The sequence below is a fragment of the Erythrolamprus reginae genome, chromosome 4, assembly GCF_031021105.1.
Source record: "Erythrolamprus reginae isolate rEryReg1 chromosome 4, rEryReg1.hap1, whole genome shotgun sequence".
NCBI classification, from domain to species: Eukaryota; Metazoa; Chordata; class Lepidosauria; order Squamata; family Dipsadidae; genus Erythrolamprus; species Erythrolamprus reginae.
Genome location: NC_091953.1, coordinates 42,036,691 through 42,056,834, shown reverse-complemented (window position 1 = coordinate 42,056,834; position 20,144 = coordinate 42,036,691). Strand labels below are relative to the sequence as shown.

The window sequence follows — 20,144 nt, the reverse complement described above, 5'->3', positions numbered from 1 at the left end:
TACAAATATATTACAAAATGTTTTTGGATTTTAATTATCTCAAAAGTAGATAACTTAGGTACCATATTTGTGCAATCTTGCATGATTTACAAAAGTAAATTGAGAAAAGTCTGTGTTATAATTTGAATTGCTTCAACAGTAGCCTTTGATACTTAGCATAGTCCAGCACAGCTTCATCTGTGTAATTATTAAAAATATCATTTGGTGCCTAGATATCAGGATTGACTTAGAAATATAATTATATTTTAAGCGTATCGGTGTTCAAAGTTTCATACTTCTTTCTTGAGGAACAAAATGGCCTTAGTCTTTATGAATAAAATATGATTTTCAGAAAATCTACTCACTTACCTGAGAGTAAATACCATTAAACTCAATGGGACTGACTTTGGAATAGAAATGTGTAGGATTGCATTGAAAATATAACTCAATAGGATCAAATAACTTTTCCATTAAAAAAAAATGTAATCCCTTTATAAATATTTTCAAAAGTCAGTGATCTGCAAGAAAAATCATTTTTATTATGAAAAATAGTTATTTTTCATAATAAATATTTCTACAACATTGTTTTTAAAGAAAGGGGTATACTGTATTGGATATTTGGGATTGGAATACTCTGCTTTTATATGTGCTATTTTAAGAAAAGGGAGTTTAAAGCTTCTTTTCAAGGCACAGTGTAAATAATGTTATTGGTACTCAGAACTAAAGCAATTTATTTTTACTGATTAAGTTTTTCATGGGATTTTATATGTATGCTCACTTCAAAAAATTATTATTATTATTATTATGGTAATTGGATTTGTATGCCGCCCCTCTCTGCAAACTCGGAGAATCCAGAAATGCCTTGAACTTCACTATATTATACTTGCATAGAAGCCTGCCAGAAGGACTGCTTAATGAATAACAGATCCTATGCTCAAATTACCTCTGAATTATTTATATATCATGTACTGCCATGATAACATTTGTATGGATTTCTTTAAAATGCAATTGTTTAATAAAGAAAATTCAGTGCAACTTTCCAATGTTGATACAATATGAATATAAATTTATATTCATAGTGTCCTAATGCCAATTTAAATACTTTTTAATTCATCTTAAATACAAAAGTAGATTTTAACAAGTGTTAACTCACGCAGACAACCTTAAAAAGGTTATACTAAAAATTTATACACCAGCTGAATTCAGTTAATTTCTAACCATATTAATTTATGATTGAACCCAAAACTGATTTTTGATACCAAATATTGTATCTGTGTGGATTAGCTAGTTCTTGTTAGCAGTGAATTCTATCTATACATTCAGCATGATCAGGTCTTGAAAAACTTTGGTGCATTTGGATGCAGTTTAATTAGGTGAATTTGGAAATATCAAAGACATACTTTAGCCCTTATTGTATGCCTTAAAACATTTATTAAGTTGATACACTGCCCAGCACTGTTTTTTTTTCTTACATTCATCGGTTCCATTTCCAAGGAACAAAATATACCATTGCAAGAAGAGTCAACCTCTATAAATGGATCTATTTTTAATTGATCCGATTTTAATGCACAGCAACATTGAATGTGACTCAAACTAGTTTTATCATACAGAATGGCTTCCTTTGAACATACAGATTCAGAAAGAGGCATGTCCCATAGACATTTTTCTATGAAACAATTATTTTCAGTCAGCATGAAACCTATTCTGTATACAGCCACCCAGAGTGAATTTATTTAAGAGTAGAATTATGCAAGAACTTGTGGCTTTTAGATGACTGGTACTTTGGGGGTTTAAACACAGTTTGCTTGTTTTCTGGATACTAATACTTCACGGCTCCTACTATCACTTAATTGTGACCCGTGTGCTTTAATTCTCAGAAAGATCGTGATTTTAGACTTCTTTATAATTAAGGCCAAGAAGGGAAAAGCAGGTTGATGCAAAATATTGTAGTGTTCCATCACTACTCCTCAAATGGAGAACTCTTCATACATCATTTGCTCATGAACCTGCAAAAAAAGAGATTAAATTGATTAGTTCTTTGGAGTCCAGTATCATACTGAGATCCAATCATTTATTTTTCCTAAGTAAGATCAAACAAACTAAATGTTTGTTTAGAGAATATAAATATGATAGCTAGTTATTTTTTTCTAAAGACTTCATGAAAACATTGAAACACTGTAGAGTAAGCTTCATAATTTTACCTGGTCAAGTAATGATTTCAAAAATGTTGCACAGTAAGTACTGTATTATCAAAATTATCTAAAATTATTATCTGTAATATAATACTTTTTCATAATACTACTGGGCTAAGGCAACACTAGATGCTACTATTTATACGTTATGTGTAATATATTTTTTTCAACCTATCTTTTTAGAAACCTTTGTCTATCCATTTGTTTAAATCTCTTTTTAACATTTTATTGCTGTACAAATAACTAAAATTATACCCAGTAAAATTGTAACACTTACTTTCATCATCTGAATCGAATCCAAAAAGTGTCCGACACTTCTTTTGTGCAAGATGACACTGAAGTGCTTCTGAGTTACAGTAGGTGGTCAAACATTTGCTGCATCTTAGTCTGTCTGATTTGCTAGACGTTTTGCCTTGCTCTGAATGTCCATCTGCTTTATCAGTTAAAGTTTTTCTTCGTTTTGGCATGCTAATCCATCGTTCATCAAGGTAACTCGGAGGCAATGGTCTAATATAAGGCTTCGTTAAAATTAAGCCATATGATGTATTTTCCGTTATCTGATTTGGTTTAGAAAGTGTCTGAGAATCTAGAAGAGTAGTATCTGATATATCTGTACAGTTCTGCAGAACAGGTAGAATAGATCCATTTTCTGTCCTAGTATTGGCACTCGTTCTTTCCAAATCAGCATCCAGTGCAGCTGTTGTTTCTTCCAGTTCACTGTGTCCATTGATTAGCTGATCATTAAGTTTACAGCTTTCTAAATTTGGCTCTACTTCTTCAGGTATCTTTTGATCTATTAAGTTCACAACTGTGACAGCACTACCATATTCATTTTCATTCCCATTCTGGATTAGATTATTTACTTTTTTCTCAGTCTGGATATACGTCTTTGGTTCTAGGGAATCTTTCCTTGCTTTCCAAGTGGGAATTGGCAAGTCCATTAGAGGCTCCTTTTCACCACCATCATCTGCTATTTCTTGAATGCCACAATCAGATTCCAAAACATCTGAAGAAATATTTTCACTGGCTTCAGAAGGATTTACTTTATTTAAGTAATGTTGAGCTTCATGCTCATATAACAATGCAATGTCATCAAAAACTTTACAGCACTCTGCAAAGTTACACTGAGCTTTAAACTCAGTATGACTTTTCATATGTTCTGCAAGCTCAGTGGACAGCTTAAATCTCTGATTACAGTTAAAATGCAAACAGAAATATACATTTGGATAAACATGTTGTTTCAGATGATCAATAAAATGATGGGAATCTAAAAATTTTCTCTGACAAAACCTACATTTTCCATTATTCCATTTCATTATATGCTCTTGCACATTCAGATCAGAAGGATGGGCCTTACGTGCATGTTTATTCAAAAACCGTATTTTTTTAAAGACTCTAATACATCCATCGGCAGGACACTTGAAATTACTTGTGTGCTCCAAATCATTTTGAGGACAGAGTACACCATTTACCTTGTGAAGTACAGGGAGTTCTCTATTCAAGCTGTTTTCTGGTGATCCTTCTTTAATTTCCACCTCAGGACTATTATTTGAATCATTATCACTACCACCATTTTCAACATCATCACCCTGGCTAATAAGATGATTTTTGGTTACATCCAGTGCAAATTCAGTATTCTGCATCTCCTGATTACTTGGAATGACTAGCTCCATTTCATTTTCTTTAGTATTCTGCAAGTCCCCATTTTGAAGGGGGACATCAACATTAGAACAGTTCATTTCATTTACAATAAGAGTTTCTTTATCAACAGAAGTTGCAGTTAGATGATGTAGTGTCATTTTCTTGATGTGATTCTTTAAGTGCTTAAGCATTATACTTTTTTGCCTGAATTTTCTACAACACATTACACATGAGAAACTGCCCTTTTTCTGATGAGCCCGGGCATGCCTCACAATATGACCACCAACAAACTCTCTGTTACATAATATGCAGCGATGTTTTGGTACGTTGTGATCCATTTTAGATGAATTAAGAACTACATGGTTCTTTTTGCAATTATCATCATTTTTCAATTGTACTTCAGAAGTATCTTCATGGCCTAATTCTCCATTGTTTATGTCAGGTATACAGGATTGACCACCCCGCAGTGCTCGGCGTGTCTTTGATGTATTTGCAGAAGAAAGCTCACGTGGACGTTCAGTCTGTTCAGCTAAGGCTTTATCTCTTAGCAGTGCTAAACAGTTCTGTTTGATCATCAAAAAATTCCAAAATTCTGGATCAAAAAACAATCCCTTTTTCAAAATTGGGAGCAACTCAAAGCGTACACGATTCTGAACTGAACTTATCTGTTCATTGTATTCTTCATCTGTAAATTTATATAGCTGTTCAATAGTATGATAGGACTCCAAGGTGCGCTCAATAAAAAATATAGAAAGAGCACATATTCGCACTATTTCTAGGTCATTTGGCAAAAAGTGAGCAATGGTTTTATATATCAAACATTTTATTTTTGGATCATCATGAAGATCTAGCTGAAGAGCACTTCCACATATCTCTACACAAATCTGTAGACCTTCCTTGCCAATCTGTGAGAAAGAAAGGAAAGGTAGAATAAATTCCGAATAATGAGACTCTTCTGCATTTCCTTTTCCAGAGAGCTCATAATATCTCAAAAATTATATTAAATTATTATTTTAGGGAGAAACTGGATATAAAACAAAACAATCCAAATCCCAATATACAGAAATTATAAACAGATGTAAATATTCTTAAAAGTATTGTATAATATCAATGTAGAAAAGTGATAAATAATATTATAACAACTTTAAAAGGTACATTTCTTTTCAACTGTTATCATTGTACATTAAATTTTCCTATTACAATTAATTTACTCAGTTGAGTCAAAACTAATTCATGAATGGAAGATCTTCCAATTCTGGAAGACTAAATTTTGATCAATTTTTATAAATACCGGTATATTTAAAGCAAGTGCAACATATAATTATATCTTTTAGAATACAAGGACAAAGAATAATTACTAAATTAAGGTTCAGGCAATAGCATAAACAAAATACTCCTTTTCAAATGATCAAAATAATGCAAAGGCTTGCAAAGTTGTTTTGGAAAGTGCTCAAAGTATCTCCATATCTAAGTATCTAGAAAAGTGGCAATTAATGAATACATAAATGGAAAAATTGGGAGCAGTTTCCAAAGCAGATACATAAGCCATATAAAAAGATTGCTGTTTCAGTATTCCTATGTGCTGCAAATTCCTTCCTTTAAATGCTTTATACAACCATATTAGTAATCATAATTAAAAAATACATACTTTTGCAACAAAATCCAAGAGTTTCTTTTACCTATTGCACAAAACAATTGTGGAATTTGTAAACTAATACCTATTAATTATAGTTTGTAAAATGTAAAACGAAAATGCCATCATTATAACAACCATTTTTTAAAAAAATATATGTTGCACTAACTTTATGCGCTAACACAGCACATTTTATTCTTGCCCTATAAAACTTCAAAACACAAACTCCATAAGTATCAGTATCAATACTATCTAAAATATTTTATTTAACATCAATTCTTCCTCAACAAAATATTTAACTACCGTATATAACAACATAACTTATTAAAAGACGCACCGGTGTATAAGATGCACCAAGTTTTCAAAGATGTAAAAAGGAAAAAAAAGGTTTTTGTCTTCCCTGCCCCCCAAGAGCACTCAGAAAGTGGCCCAAACCTTCTGTATGCCCCATTTTTTGCAAAAACAGGCATTTTTGCCATCCTTCAACCCCTAGGAGCAGGCCTCCCAAACCCTCTGTGCACTCAATTTTTTTGCAAAATTGACCTGTTTTTCATCCGTCTTTTGCAAAAACAGGGTGCACAGAAGTTTGGGAGCCCTGCAGAGTATTCCTAGGGGCTGGGGGAAGGCAAAAACACCCCAATTTTTGCAAAAAAAAAAAAACCAGCTCATTATTTGCCGTTTTTTTCATTAAAATGGGGATGTTTTTGCCTTACCCAGCCTTCAGCTCTGCAGGCCTCACAAACACTTTTGCGCACCCCATTTTTGCAAAAAATGGGGCACAAGGCAGGGCTTTAGGAAGCCAGAAATTGCTGTATTCAGTGTATAAGATGCACTGACATTGCCACTCTCTTTGGGGGAGGGGGAGATGTGTCTTATATTCTGAAAAATATGGTATACAATATTTAATATTGGTACTTTAAAAACATATCTGAGGCAAATATTATTACTTACTTCATCCCTAATAACTTTCATGAAAGGGAAAATAACTTGTAAATTTGTAGCTGTTCTTAAAAGATGGTAGCATTGGTCTACAAATACTTGCTTTGATGGGTTAGACCTAAGCTGCAGTTTACTCCAAATAAAGATCAGTTCCCTGTAAAACAAAATAAAGCTTATTACTTTAGAAACCTAGATACCAATCATATGGTATTTATCATGTTAAAATCTATGGTAGATATAATTCAGAGTTATAAAAATAACGATATAATTTCTATAATTTGCATAATGGCACTATTATGCAAATCAACTTGGAAATGCACTCTCTAATTCCATGACCATTTATTAAAACTAGCCTCATCCTCCAATTAGTGTATTAAAATAAATTTTCACTGTACAGTATTCAAATTATACATATGGAAATAGGTAATATTATTAATATATTTATATTATTCAGAAAGCTATTTACTTTCTAGTTGTTAGTTAAGTAAATCAGTAAAATAATTCAATATTTTAAAGTAATTTATAACAATACAAAAATATCCAATACAGTAATTAGTTTTCACTATTATTTTGAATTGATGGATATTACAGTCAATGAAATTGCATCAAAGCATTATTTATTCTTAATAATTAACTAGGATTTGATCATCCCTTTATAATTTACCCATAAATTTCTTTTGTTATAACACTAGTGTAAAGCAGTATTATTGAAAGAAAAGATTTACCAGATGCAATACATATCCCCTTTTTTGAGCTGTGGAATAAGAAACAATTCACAAAGATTCAATGCTACAGCAGTCTTCCCTTCTTTTGCAATATTGCAGATGATTTCAATGCCATTCTTGCAGTCAGTCCTCAGCAAATGCTATGCAATCAAAATGAGATAATTCAGACAAGCATAGTAAGAAAGAGGCTAATCTTTTACCATTATTGGAAATCCTAGCTCCTATTACTAGTTTTATTACCCAATACAGTAGTCCCTCACCTATCGCTGGTGTTACGTTCCAGACCTGGCCGCGATAGGTGAAATCCGCGATGGGGAATTTATTGACTGATAGTACTTATTTAAGTATTTATATTGTAATTGTTTGGTAAGTTTTCATTGTTTTAAGTGTTTATAAATCCTTCCCACACAGTATTTATTTTAGATACAGTATTTAAATAAAGTATTTACAATTTTAGATTTTTTTTTTAAAAAAAAACCTGCCGATCGAGTTCGGCGGGCTGTTTAAATCTGCCGATCGACTTCCTCAGAAACCCGCGATGAAGTGAAGCCGCAGTAGGTGAAGCGCAGTATAGCGAGGGACTACTGTATAGGAATAACACTACAGGGAAGAAAAATATATACAATAGCAAGAATTTATATTGGGCATATTTAGTTTTTATTAATTTGAACAGAATAGTTTTCATGACCAAATTTCCCATTACATTACTTGTTATTTGACAATCAATTAGAGCAAAGCTGATGAAATGCTAATACTAGGAAATAGTTGTCCAATCGTCAAAAAATAATATAGAGTTGTTATTAATCTATACAATGGTAATACAGGAATAATTTTTTTAAAAGAAAAGATAGTCATTTATTTTGCTTAATATGAATTAGAATACTATCCTTTATCAAGACATATCATAAAACTGCTTAAAGCTGACAAACTGTACCTCTTGAAATAGGTGATCTTCTAGTGGAGACATATAAAGACACGTGAAAAATGCTTGATGGAAGTAAAGGTCTTTGCTAATATTAGGATGACTCATGCAAGCTTTGATAAGAGCCATTGCCTCTGGGATGCGTTCACAGGCAATAAGGTATCTGGCACGTAATTCAAAGAACAGTGGATTTTCAGAGCTTAAATATTTGTTAACTGGTAAAAGAAAACAAATAATTCAGTTATAAAATATTAACCGTAGGTTATATTAAATCAGGTTTACAAAATATTGGAAACATTCTATTCAGATTATTAAAATTAAAAAATGGATAATCTATGGAGGTTTTCTTTTAAAAACATGGATAAACGAATGGGACCGGTGTAAATTACTGAAATAAAGCAGTTCACTATCTTCGTTTTGTCGTAAAATACCCTAATTGAGTGAGGCCATAAATTTAAGTTTTTTCTTTTTGATTGAGGACTAGAGATGGAGAATTTCAAGGACATATATCAAAGAGAGTCATTTCACCAGTGGTGGATTGCTACCGGTTCACTCCAGTTCAGCAAACCGGTAGCTGTTGGAGGCGGGAGGCTCCGCCCACCCACCCGCCATTAAAAAACACTGTACAGAAGTGTTGCACCTTAGCAAAGGTAAGTGAAACTCACTACTGCATTTCACCCATTATAACTCCTACATCTACCTTCCAAAATATTCTCTGGCCCCATTCGTCTTGGAAACATATAATTCCTAATATATGTTGTGCAATCTTCTTCTACGATAATAACAAATAGCATTTTTTTAACACTGCTCCTAAATATGCACACATAATTTAATCCTTGAAACTATTTAATTAAGATATAATACCATAAATATTTAAATTAGAATGCTGCAATATTGTTCAGTGAGTTTATACTATATTCCTATGAAAGTACACCATATTTTACTTGAGAATTCTTGGCAAGCTGATAAATTTTGTCCATGATGTAACAAGATGCACATATAACATTATTTTTAAGCCTTTGACCAACTCAGCAACAATAACTATAAAATCAATACAAATTGTTCTCCATGCATAAGAAATAATCTCAAAATCCAGAATATATTGTACACTAAATTTTCTTATCTTTCAGTCCAACTTCATTGTCTAATTGAATTAATTCTAGCCTGTGATTAAGAAATATAATATTCACTGCCTGGAAACAAAGAAATGAAATTAAAAAAAATTCTACATTTAACATTAATTTAAATTGTGTTATTTTCAATATATATGGAAAATGATTTGTACCTAATTCCTGAGAAGCTGGTCTTCCTTTAAGTACAGCTTGTAATACAGGATCCTCCCAAGGTCCACCGTCTCTGGTAATTCGAGTCACCAATTCTAAATTAACATTTCTGTATCTATTGAGTCGATTCTGGCAATCCTACGGAGGAATAAGTAGTGAACATTGAAGTACATAGAATGTACCTAGGAATGTTTTGGTATACTACATACACTTCTTAGTTTTTAGATATGAACAGTAGTACCCGGAGATAACCTAAAGCAAAGATTTTAGCATTTTTAGCATAAATTTAGGGGCTCCAACTCCAACATGCACTAATTGCATATTTGTCAAAATGTGCAAAACTGACTGGCAACATACTTTTTTATTACTTGTCCCAAAATAAATGTTTTAAAAGTGAAAGGTTGAGGAGAGTTAACGAAGAATTCTGTAAAATGAACATAACTAAAAATGTAACTGATGAAGTAATTTGGAATATAATTATGACTTGTTCACAATAATATAAATGTCATTATGTACATTTGCACACAATGTGGCCTTTTAAAAAGCCCTCCCCCCACACATGCACAAAATCCCCACTGCCCCCCATGCATGCTTACTTCTCCCACTGCCACACACATGGGCACAGGCAACAGACTCCTGAAGCCTGGGGACAGCAAAAAAGGCCAAAAATCAGCTGGCCCGCGCACTGGAGCTGACATAGGGCAAAACCTCGCATGCCCTCTGATATGGTTCCACATGCTACCTGTGGCAAGCGTGCCATAGGTTTACCATCACCGCCCTATAATACCATTTCATCCAGTTTAAGACTATATAATATCTATATAAAGTGAGAGCTTTATATAGAAACATAAAAGATTGAAGGCAGAATAAGACCTCATGGTCCATCTAGTCTGCCCTTATACTATTTCCTGTATTTTATCTTAGGATGGATATATGTTTATCCCAGGCATGTTTAAATTCAGTTACTGTAGATTTACCAACCAGGTCTTCTGGATATCACAAATATTTATATGATAGATATCACAAATAAGCAGTACTTTAAAAATGCTCTATTAGGAGTTAAACCAGAAGCTTAGCTCCTAATAGAGGGCTACTGAAAATTCCAACAGGGAAGACTACTAGCAAGGATTATGTAGCTTTGCTCTTCACTAATTAGCATTTTCTCAACTGTCATTACAAATTAATGGAACCTCCGCAGAGTGCAAGGAGGAGAGACAGTTTGATACAATAAGACTCTAAAGTCACAAACTGATTCCTATATTAATTTAATATTAACAAAATCATGTTATTTATATACAATTCACATCATTATACACTGACTCAGAATTTCATACTTAAATTTTAAGTTATTTAGAAACTGAATTTTCCTTTTTTGATAAAAGCTTCTTATCCAGGTAGTTTGTGACACCATAGCAACTGGAACCAAAACTTCCTATCACTAAGCAGTAGCATCAGAAAATGGAATCACATTGCATAGTAACAGCAATCCCTGCAGTCCCAATTGCTGTTGTTAACTCAACCCCATGGTTTTTAAGCAAGGCCATTTCCTGCTGCTTAAAGGTCAAGGGGGGAAATCAGCAGGAAGTTGCAATTCCCAGGCCCACAGGCAAATTAACAGCTTCTGCCTAGAAAGCCTAGAACTGCGGCGCCTAAAACACGACTTGAGTATTGCCCACAAGATCATATGCTGCAACGTCCTACCGGTCAATGACTACTTCAGCTTCAACAGCAACAACACAAGAGCAAGCAACAGATTCAAACTTAATACGAACCGCTCCAAATATGACTGTAAAAAATATGATTTCAAAAATTGAGTTATGGAAGCGTGGAACTCATTACCGGACTCAATCGTCTCAACCCCTAACCCCAACATTTCTCCCTTAGACTATCCACAATTGACCTCTCCAGGTTCCTAAGAGGCCAGTAAGGGGCGTACATAAGTGCACCGATGTGCCTTTCATCCCCTGTCCAATTGTCTTCCTTTCTCTCACTTTTCATATATATTTTCTTCCTTTCATATATCCTCCTATAAGTTCACTTTTACCCTTACTTATATTACTACATGTCTATTTTTCTTCCTATGTATTTATGTATTGGACAAATGAATAAATAAATAAATAAAAGAAGGGGATAGGTGGGGTGTGGGGAAGGGCCAGAAAAGGTACACAATAGGGACTACACAGTATGTGTAAAGATCTGCGAAAAGTGCCACATGGGTAAGGGGTGGGTGGGTGAGGGTACAGAGGAGTTGCACTAGAGACACTAAATGCGTCATTGAGGGTTTGTGATAGGCATTGGATAGATCAGGGAAAGTGCACAGTGCTGTCCAAGTAACCAGTGCAATGCTAGTTCAAAAAGGCTGGGGAAGGACGCATGAGTAGGAGTTACCGCAGCAATTTGCGGTCTTCCCTGCTGGCTTCCCCTTTGACTTTTCGGGAGAAAGCAGCATAGAAGATTATACAAATGGCACGCCTGTGATGATTAGGCACTTGGGAACCAGTTGTAAGTATGAATGGATCACCAAGCATTCTGATAACAATCATGTAACCAAGAGAGTGTGGGAATAGTTGGAACTTTGAGAATCAGCTATATAATTATATTCATTCAGTGTTGTCAAAAAAACTCTGAATGGTCACTAAACAAATAAAAAATCAAGAACAACTTGTAAATTGGTAGCATTATGTTTTTTAACACTTAAATATTTGAACATTAGCAAATTACCTGGATTGACCCAAGAATGTCTTTTAAAGGATCTTCATAGAATTCATCTTTTCCAAAAAACAGCAACAGTTCAAAAAAGCTCCTATAAATCAAAGCAACTTAAAGTTAAAAGAAATAAACAGAGCAAGTATATTATGTCTCAAGTTTAAATAAAGAATCTTTAAATGAAGGAGCAATATTGATAAAGCCCTGTGGACACTCTAATCAGGCAAGCTCATTTAATTATATTACACCATAGAAAGTTATTGACAGGGTAAAATATTGCAGTAATATTCTTCCTAATATAATGCTGAAGTGATATGTTACATTATACAGTATATTAGAAGAATTTTAGTATATTATATAGTGTCTATAGAAACTTCCATATCATGGAATTGAAGAAATACTTTATTAAGGGCCACTGCAATCTAAAATTTCTAATCCAATTAAAGATTACAGATTCAAGGGGATTTAAATGATGAACCAACAGTTTGTGCTAATTCTTCTATCCAAACAGAAAGCAAGTTTTTTCAGTAAACACTGCATTTTTTTCAGTTTTTGCTCAAATGCATATTAGCCCACATGATTATAAGACAATGGGTTGTTCTCAAAATACATGTCATATTTTTTTTTAAAAAAAGCAGTCTAATGAAACTGAGTCCCAGTCTACAATTGTTGGCTTGATAAAATTGTTGTGAAACAGTACTGAACCTCTATGTGTATGAGTGTGCTAATTTTTGATACCCTGAAGTTTTAAATATTTGTACATCTAGTGCCTTAAATATCAAATATATATTTGGTCTTCCACAAGATTTGAGAGTTTTCACACTAATTTATTGTATAAGTATCCTAAAAATTATTTTCCATTTTTGGAAAAATAATTAGATAAAAAGGCAACTTGATGATAATATCTCACCTGGTATGGTTGGTGCAAATAATTGCAATCTATTACAATTTTGTATTGGGGAATTGCTTTGGCAAGATTTGCCTAAATATAGATATGCAGTTTTCTTTCTTTGACTTGCCTAAAAATGAAGGATGATGATACCCACCAGCAACCTGCCCTTCACTAGATAAGAATGCTTGCCTCTAGAGTCAGATTCCAAACCCCAAATATGTATTCTGCACTGGCCAACACACTATTTGATATATATCCAAGAGAGTCTTGGTTGAGTTTCCAATATTTCAAAATAGTACTACAGCTTGAGTTTGAATAAATGATTAAAATGCTTTGCTGCCATAGCATACAAATTAGTTCATGTCTTATATTTTATTTTCTCAATTATAACATAAAAGTCATACATCATTTTGGAACCAACTCCCCCCGGAGATTAGAACTGCCCCTACTCTCCCTGCCTTCCGTAAAGTTCTTAAAACCCACCTTTGCCGTCAGGCATGGGGGAACTGAAACATCTGCCCCGGGCATGTACAATTTATGTTTGGTATGTTTGTGTGTGTGCTTGTTAGCATATTGGGGTTCTTTTTAAAACTTTTTTAAATATTTAAATTTATTTGAATCTATTTGGATTTGTACGATCTGTTTATGCTTTGTTGTGAGCCGCCCCGAGTTCGCGGAGAGGGGCGGCATACAAATCTAAATAATAAATAAATAAATAATAAATTTTCAATTTCATTTTAAAAAATGGTAATTATTTCTAAAATAAATGTTTAAACCAAGATGTTAACATTGTTTCATATCTTAGTTTAATAGGGAAGATTACTAAATGAATGTGGAGCAATGTCCTTTGTAAAAAAGCCCATATGTCCATCAATATACTCCACGCAAATTCTTAAACAGTTCTCACATTTTATATACTTGGAAAACAATAACAATCTTCTTCCCAAACTTAAAAAATTATCCTTGAAGATTAATTTTCAAATTATCCTATAATATCCAGAAAGTTAGAAAGTTTACAATAGGAAGAGCATGGCCTACTTACAAGGCTAGGCTACTCAGCACATACTGTACATGTTCACATTCATCTGGAAAAGATACACATGCAGATGTGAAACAACAGAGAGCTGTCTGGAGTACTTGAAGCTGTGGCAAAGGAACCTGCCATCTTCCAGCATAATCTTCAACAACCTGTTTGCAGAGAAAACAATACACATTAAACTTGATTTGAAACAGCATATAAGCAGGAATATAGCATGCTGTTATATTCTACAGCTAGGCAATTTTTCTTTCAACCTCACTAAACAATACAACTAGAAAATCACTCACTGAAATAAAACAAGCAGTTTGATGAATCAAGATTAACCCTATTTTACGGCTTTTGATGAATCAAGATTAACCCTATTTTACGGCTTGAGACCACATAAGACACAAGTAAGCTGTTTTCATATAAAAAAGATTACGTTTTTGAATCTTCAGACCATATTTGCTTTTTGCTTTTCAAAAAAAGGCATATTAGAACAGAAATAAATCATATAATTATCATTCGCAATGTCTCCAATGGGTGATAAGAAACATAGTACTGTAATGCAAGAGGATAGGATGTTCAAACAGTATGCAAGAAAATTAATCCATTTTTTATCTATTCCCTTTTTGACCACTTATCCTAACATTTCTCTATCATTACCTACATATAATGCATGCCACTTTTTAACCTTAATTTGTATTTAAATATATGTCTTACACAGAGATAGCATGCGAGAGGTTTTCCAACAAACAGAAATTCATAATTTAAAGTAATTTTTATGGTTATATTTCAAGATTTATAATCAACAGAATTTTTATTTCACTCCAGATCATATTCAAAATAATAGAAGACAAGATTTGAAATAGTAGACATACCATGTACAAGAACAGTAACTTGTTTTATATTACTACCTTAAAGCATCTCATCATGAACAGATTATCATACTTTCATTATTTTGACTTTTGAAAATTACAATCTAAAACTGTTTTTGGAGGACAGTGATTGATTGATTGATTGATTGATTTACAAAAAAAGCTAAACTTAATTGCCTAATAAGATGTAAGGGTAACTTTTAAACTAGCTGATTTCCTTTTAAAAAAAACCTAAATACATACAGTATTTCTACAGATACACTGATTAAAAATTGTGGCAGAAAGACATATCGTATTTATAATATATAGAGAAAATGTAAATAAGTAAGATTATTTGAACCAGTATATAATGAAGATATATAAATAGAATTATTAGTGAGTTACACTAAATAAAACTACATGAAAGTTTTAAAGCAGTGGTTCTCAACCTTGGGGTCCGGGCCCCTTTGGGGGTTGAACGACCATTTCACAGGGGTCGCTTAAGACCATGGGAAAAGACAAATTTCCAATGGTGTTAGCAACTAAAGCTTCTATTCTGGCATCTCGGAACATATTTTTACAATCCAAACAATCAGGCGTTTACAGGAGGGGTGTCCCTCTGACTTCTTGCTAATCAGCTTAAAGATCTGTTGGAAGAATTGGCGCTAAACTTATAGTTGGGGGTCACCACAAAATGAGGAACTGTATTAAGGGGTCGCAGCATTAGAAAGGTTGAGAACCACTGTTTTAAAGCCTGCTCTCTAGGGTATCTTCTTAAACTATATACAATTTTTGAATTTTTATTATTAATTATTACTAGGACCATTCTTAGTTAGCTAGAGAGTTAGACTGGCTTTGGCATTTTAATCTATCTATCAGACACTATCAGCAGAAAAAGTTACCAAGATGGCTTTCATGCCTAGGAAAGGCCTATAACTCATCATCTCCTGATACATTGGTATAATAATAGGTAAAAAACTGCAAAGAAAAATACCCATAAGTGTATGATTTAAGAACCAAATTTCATCATTAATCAATGTGACAGATTTGCCACATATAATACAGAAATTAAAGTTTGGAATATGTACTTACACTATAACCAAATCAAATAGTTAAAAGTATATCACAAGAAATAAAAGAAATAGTGCCTATGCATGCATTGTGTATAAAAGGATCCATTCAATTGAAAAAGCTGTCAAATGTCAGTTTGTGTATATAACATCAGACGTCACTCCAATGTGATGACAATTACAAATTGTCCATTTCTCCAACTGAAATATCCAATTGAAATATTACATTTATCTTTACACCCGGACTTATAGTGAGAAAATGGAATGTCACATCTTCACTTTCATACCATTAAAAAACTACTTCCTTTTAAGATTACAGTATGAGTACACCTATTATAAAGTCAATTCAAAGTTATAAAGTCATTCACATAAAATGCTCTCTATGTTTTTTTAAAATGCACCTTATTTTGGAAGGTAAAATACCCTGATTAGAGAGGTACATCACTATCAAGTTAAAAACAAATAATTAATATAAAATAGGAAGATCAGAAAGGTAATTAAATGTATTGCCACTCAAATCTAAATACATTATCTGTATGTACACACAAAATCAGTTTACTAAATAAACCACAATGACTGATTATTATACTTTTTGCTAAGTCAAGTTCAAAAAGACATTATGATTATGAGTGGCGAATTAACCCTAAATCTTAATTCTTATTTTTTTGTTTTGCGGACATCAAAATATAACCGATTTTGGATACCTCTATATTATATTGTAATTGTTAGACAGATTTCAAGCTGTGATACATGATTTGTAGGAACTGGCTTTTGACTCTTGTGTTAAACTAATATAATAGAAAGTAATCAGGATCTCTAAACAATTTAAAAAGCCTGCTGTATGGAAAATGTGTTGGAAATAGATATTTATGCTTCAGCTCATTTATAGGATAAAGGTGATTTTTAAAAATAATTTTCTGCAGTAAAATAAAAATATTATCTGCATAATAGCTTAGTAGTATTATTTGTTATTTACATTTAGAGCATACACTGACATTTTAAATATAGACACACTTCATTTATGCATCTCATGACACTAAAACAGCCCAAAATTACTTCGTAATTTTAACATACCAAAACACTTTAATAGATTTTAGACTACAGTAAATTTTATTCAACAAAAATATTTCAGACTTACTAAATTACATTGCATTTATATAAAAACTTGGACATGCACTTAATGCTTCAAACATATTGTACATTGCTCTAAATGTTCCAGTTAGGAAGAAAATTATTACACTATTCCGAAACAAGACTCAGTAATTTCAGATATAAATATTCCATTGAATTATACCTGCACATTGGAAACTTACACCTGAACAAAGAAAATGGATTCTCCATGTTCTACTTATAACCAAAAGATTCTTCAGCACTGGAAAGATAAATATATGTCTCAATTTATTAAATACTTTGCAGTTTGTTATTAGCGGGCATCAATAAATGGCTTATCAAGTTAGATAACTATAATAAAATATAGTTACCATTCATTAAGTGATGTAGAATTTTATATTTATATGAAAATGTATTAATATGTATTCTGAAATCATTGTTTTTCAAAATGCCTGTTTAGCATTCATTAACGTTTTTAAAAGCCAGGAATAGAGAACTGGAATGAAATCTTTACATCGGTGGCATGGAAAATGTATACTGTTTTCAAACCTGTTTTTACACAGGATTTTTGTGTGTGGATTTTTATGTGTATTTCCTATTCTGGATATCTAAATCTAAGTGAATATGTACCACACATCAAATTATATCATTTTTTCATTTTGTTTAAATGTGATATAGTATATGAATGCAGACAACTGAAGTCTTTCAATCGTACTTTATGGCATGTTTTGCATGAATATAATAAACTCTGCTTTATTTCATAAACTATGGCTAAATGGTTAATTGGGTGTATGAGTCAAGCCACCACTTTAGTAAAATTTCATTTGACTAACAAACCAAATGTGTTTACTAAAAAAACATGAAACAATTGTATTTAATCGGGCTTATTTTCAGGCAAGGATAGGATTCCACCTAAATAATGTAGAAATTCACAAGGCTAGCACAGCATAAAAGTAAAAATCATGTTTAGACAAGTTCACTTATATTCTAAGTCTCTCAAACATAAACAATTAAACACCATTTAAAACCATGACAAAGCAATGATATAATCAGAAGATTCTTTCTACATTATAGATGCCAAATGCTTAAAACATGTGCAGGATCTTAACTTTCATGTGGGCCTTTGTTCCAAATCCACCACAGAACTATCTTTAAATTCCCAAAGCCACATTGGGATGAAGTTGAACAAATGGAATCCAAGCAGGATCATATAAAACAAAATACCAGCAGGATAATGCATAGCAGGGTTAGAATGAAAGTAGTAAACTTAAGTCAACACACCTGTAACAGCCAATGAGATCATCCCTCCAGCTTCCATCCCATTATTTTTATTTATTTATTTTATTATATTTGTCAAACAAGTATAGAATTATAGTTTGTATTAGCATAACAAAGTATAAAGAAAAGGGTAAAAAGGATAATAGAACTTCCAGCAGACGTGATTGGTAAATCCACAGTAACTGGGATAAACATATATCCATCCTAAGATAAAATACAGGAAACAGTATAAGGGCAGACTAGATGGACCATGAGGTCTTTTTCTGCCCTCAATCGTCTATGTTTCTATAATAGGACAGAAGGAAAGGGACGGTAGGCACAATATCCTCCAAAGGTTCTTAATGGGAAACTCAACATCTACCAGTAGTAGCCATAAGGCAGCAATTAGGTAATGAACTCCTATTCAAAACAGTGGGCTGTTTTCTCTACAATCCTCAATCCTGTTCAGGCCAACCAAATTTAAGAGAAGGAAAAACTGAGCCCCTCCCCTAACCCCTTTAAAGAACTAGCTTTTTCTTTATTGCCTCAGCATCAATGCAAATGACCAGCTCTGCGCAAGGAATAGGAACCCTACCATTCCCCGCTATCCCGTCAGAGTTGAGGAAGCTTCTTGGATGAGAAGCGAAACGTCCTCTCATCCAAGAAGCGAAAGAAAACAAAAACAAACACAAGAAAGTCCAGTTGATTCCTGCGGGGGGGGGGCACCTCAGGAACAACCAAGAACTGGATGACTGAGAATCTCTACAATACATTTTCAACATCGGGCTTCTTTTTAAAGCCCCAGCTCCTAGACCGAGAAGGCCACCGACTCCGAACTTGAGCTTCGGAACGGACCCCCTCCCCACACGCCCCTTACCCTAAGTAACAGCAGCGGCCCAGGAGAGGGCGGGGAGAGAAGAAAGGGATTCTTCTGCCCCTCAAAAGGCAGCCTCCAACCCCCGTCAGCCCGTGTGAGGGGAAAAGAAAAGGGGCCGGCGCCGGTTTCTAAGCCACCGAGGGGTGACAGTGACAAGGGCAAAACGAGAGAGCGCTTTGAGGAAAGGAAAACTGACGTCGCGAAAAACCAACTCCCCCTCACGGACAGCAGCCTGCTCGGCCGCGGGCGGCTGCCCTAGCGCTCTCCCTACAAGGGGAGTGAGGAGAAAAGGCCGAAATGAAAGGAAATCGCCTCGCCTCGACCAAAAGGGGGAAGCGCCTCCGCGGAGACTCGCCCTCGTTTTTATTCCCCTTCCTCTGCGGCCAGCTAAGCTCTGCAAAGGGCCGCGACAGAGTGAGGGTGGGGGGGAGCCTCCGTCGTTTTCTCCGCATAAGAACCCGTCCGAAATTCCTTGGCGTCCATCGCTCAGCTGTATTCGCCGCCCCCCCCCCCCTTCAAGTCCCAGTGTATCAAGTCTACAGGGGGCGGGACTAGCCACTCACCTGGCAGAAGCGATAGCAGTAATATTGGCTGCTCAGCGCAGGAGACAATCCGGCGGGAAGGTGCGGCTCATTAATAGCCTTGAGTTCCTCGCCGAGTCTCTCCGATTCCTGGTCGCTCTCGTCTTCCGCCATGCTGGTCTGGCCGCCCTGCGCGTACCGACTCCCTCCCCCCGCCGCGATCTGACGGATGACCCGCCCTCACGGTCGCGTACTTAAATTCCGGCACCGCCCCCCGCGCTGCCTCATTAGTGGTCCGTGCGTTTGTCAGTCAAGCGCGGGTTCCTTATTCTCTGACCTACAGAACCTTCATTCTAACGAGCTCCGGTGGGTTAAGCCCCTGATTGGCCGAGCTGGATTCCCCATTCGAAGCTGAACTTTCAGCAGCACTTTTTGATTGGGGGAGAATGTCATCGATAAAAAAAATGTGCTAAGCCCCTCCTTTACCATTGTCGATTGGGCCCGCATTTCATCCTTCAAAGT

General features: G+C 34.4%; 1 protein-coding gene across 1 annotated transcript; it reads right to left on the bottom strand.

Moving 5' to 3' along the window:
• Window positions 1–1,390: 1,390 nt before the first annotated feature.
• On the bottom strand, window positions 1,391–20,060 carry ZNF654 (zinc finger protein 654). Its single transcript, XM_070750150.1, has 9 exons — window positions 19,665–20,060; window positions 13,955–14,100; window positions 12,036–12,117; window positions 9,317–9,452; window positions 8,044–8,246; window positions 7,110–7,249; window positions 6,397–6,538; window positions 2,449–4,717; window positions 1,391–1,985 (listed from the first exon to the last, which is right to left on the bottom strand). The coding sequence occupies exons 1-9, from the start codon at window positions 19,794–19,796 to the stop codon at window positions 1,978–1,980; spliced, it is 3,258 nt and encodes a 1,085-aa protein (XP_070606251.1). The 5' UTR covers window positions 19,797–20,060; the 3' UTR covers window positions 1,391–1,977.
• Between the last annotated feature and the right edge of the window lie 84 nt (window positions 20,061–20,144).

Coding starts and splice junctions, on each gene's coding strand:
- ZNF654 (XM_070750150.1), bottom strand. CDS start 19,796: ATGGCGGAAGACGAGAGCGACCAGGAATCGGAGAGACTCGGCGAGGAA. Junction 14,101..19,664: donor ACTGCTATCGCTTCTGCCAG/GTGAGTGGCTAG, acceptor CTCTGCAAACAG/GTTGTTGAAGATTATGCTGG. Junction 6,539..7,109: donor GGGGATATGTATTGCATCTG/GTAAATCTTTTC, acceptor TTTGTTTTACAG/GGAACTGATCTTTATTTGGA.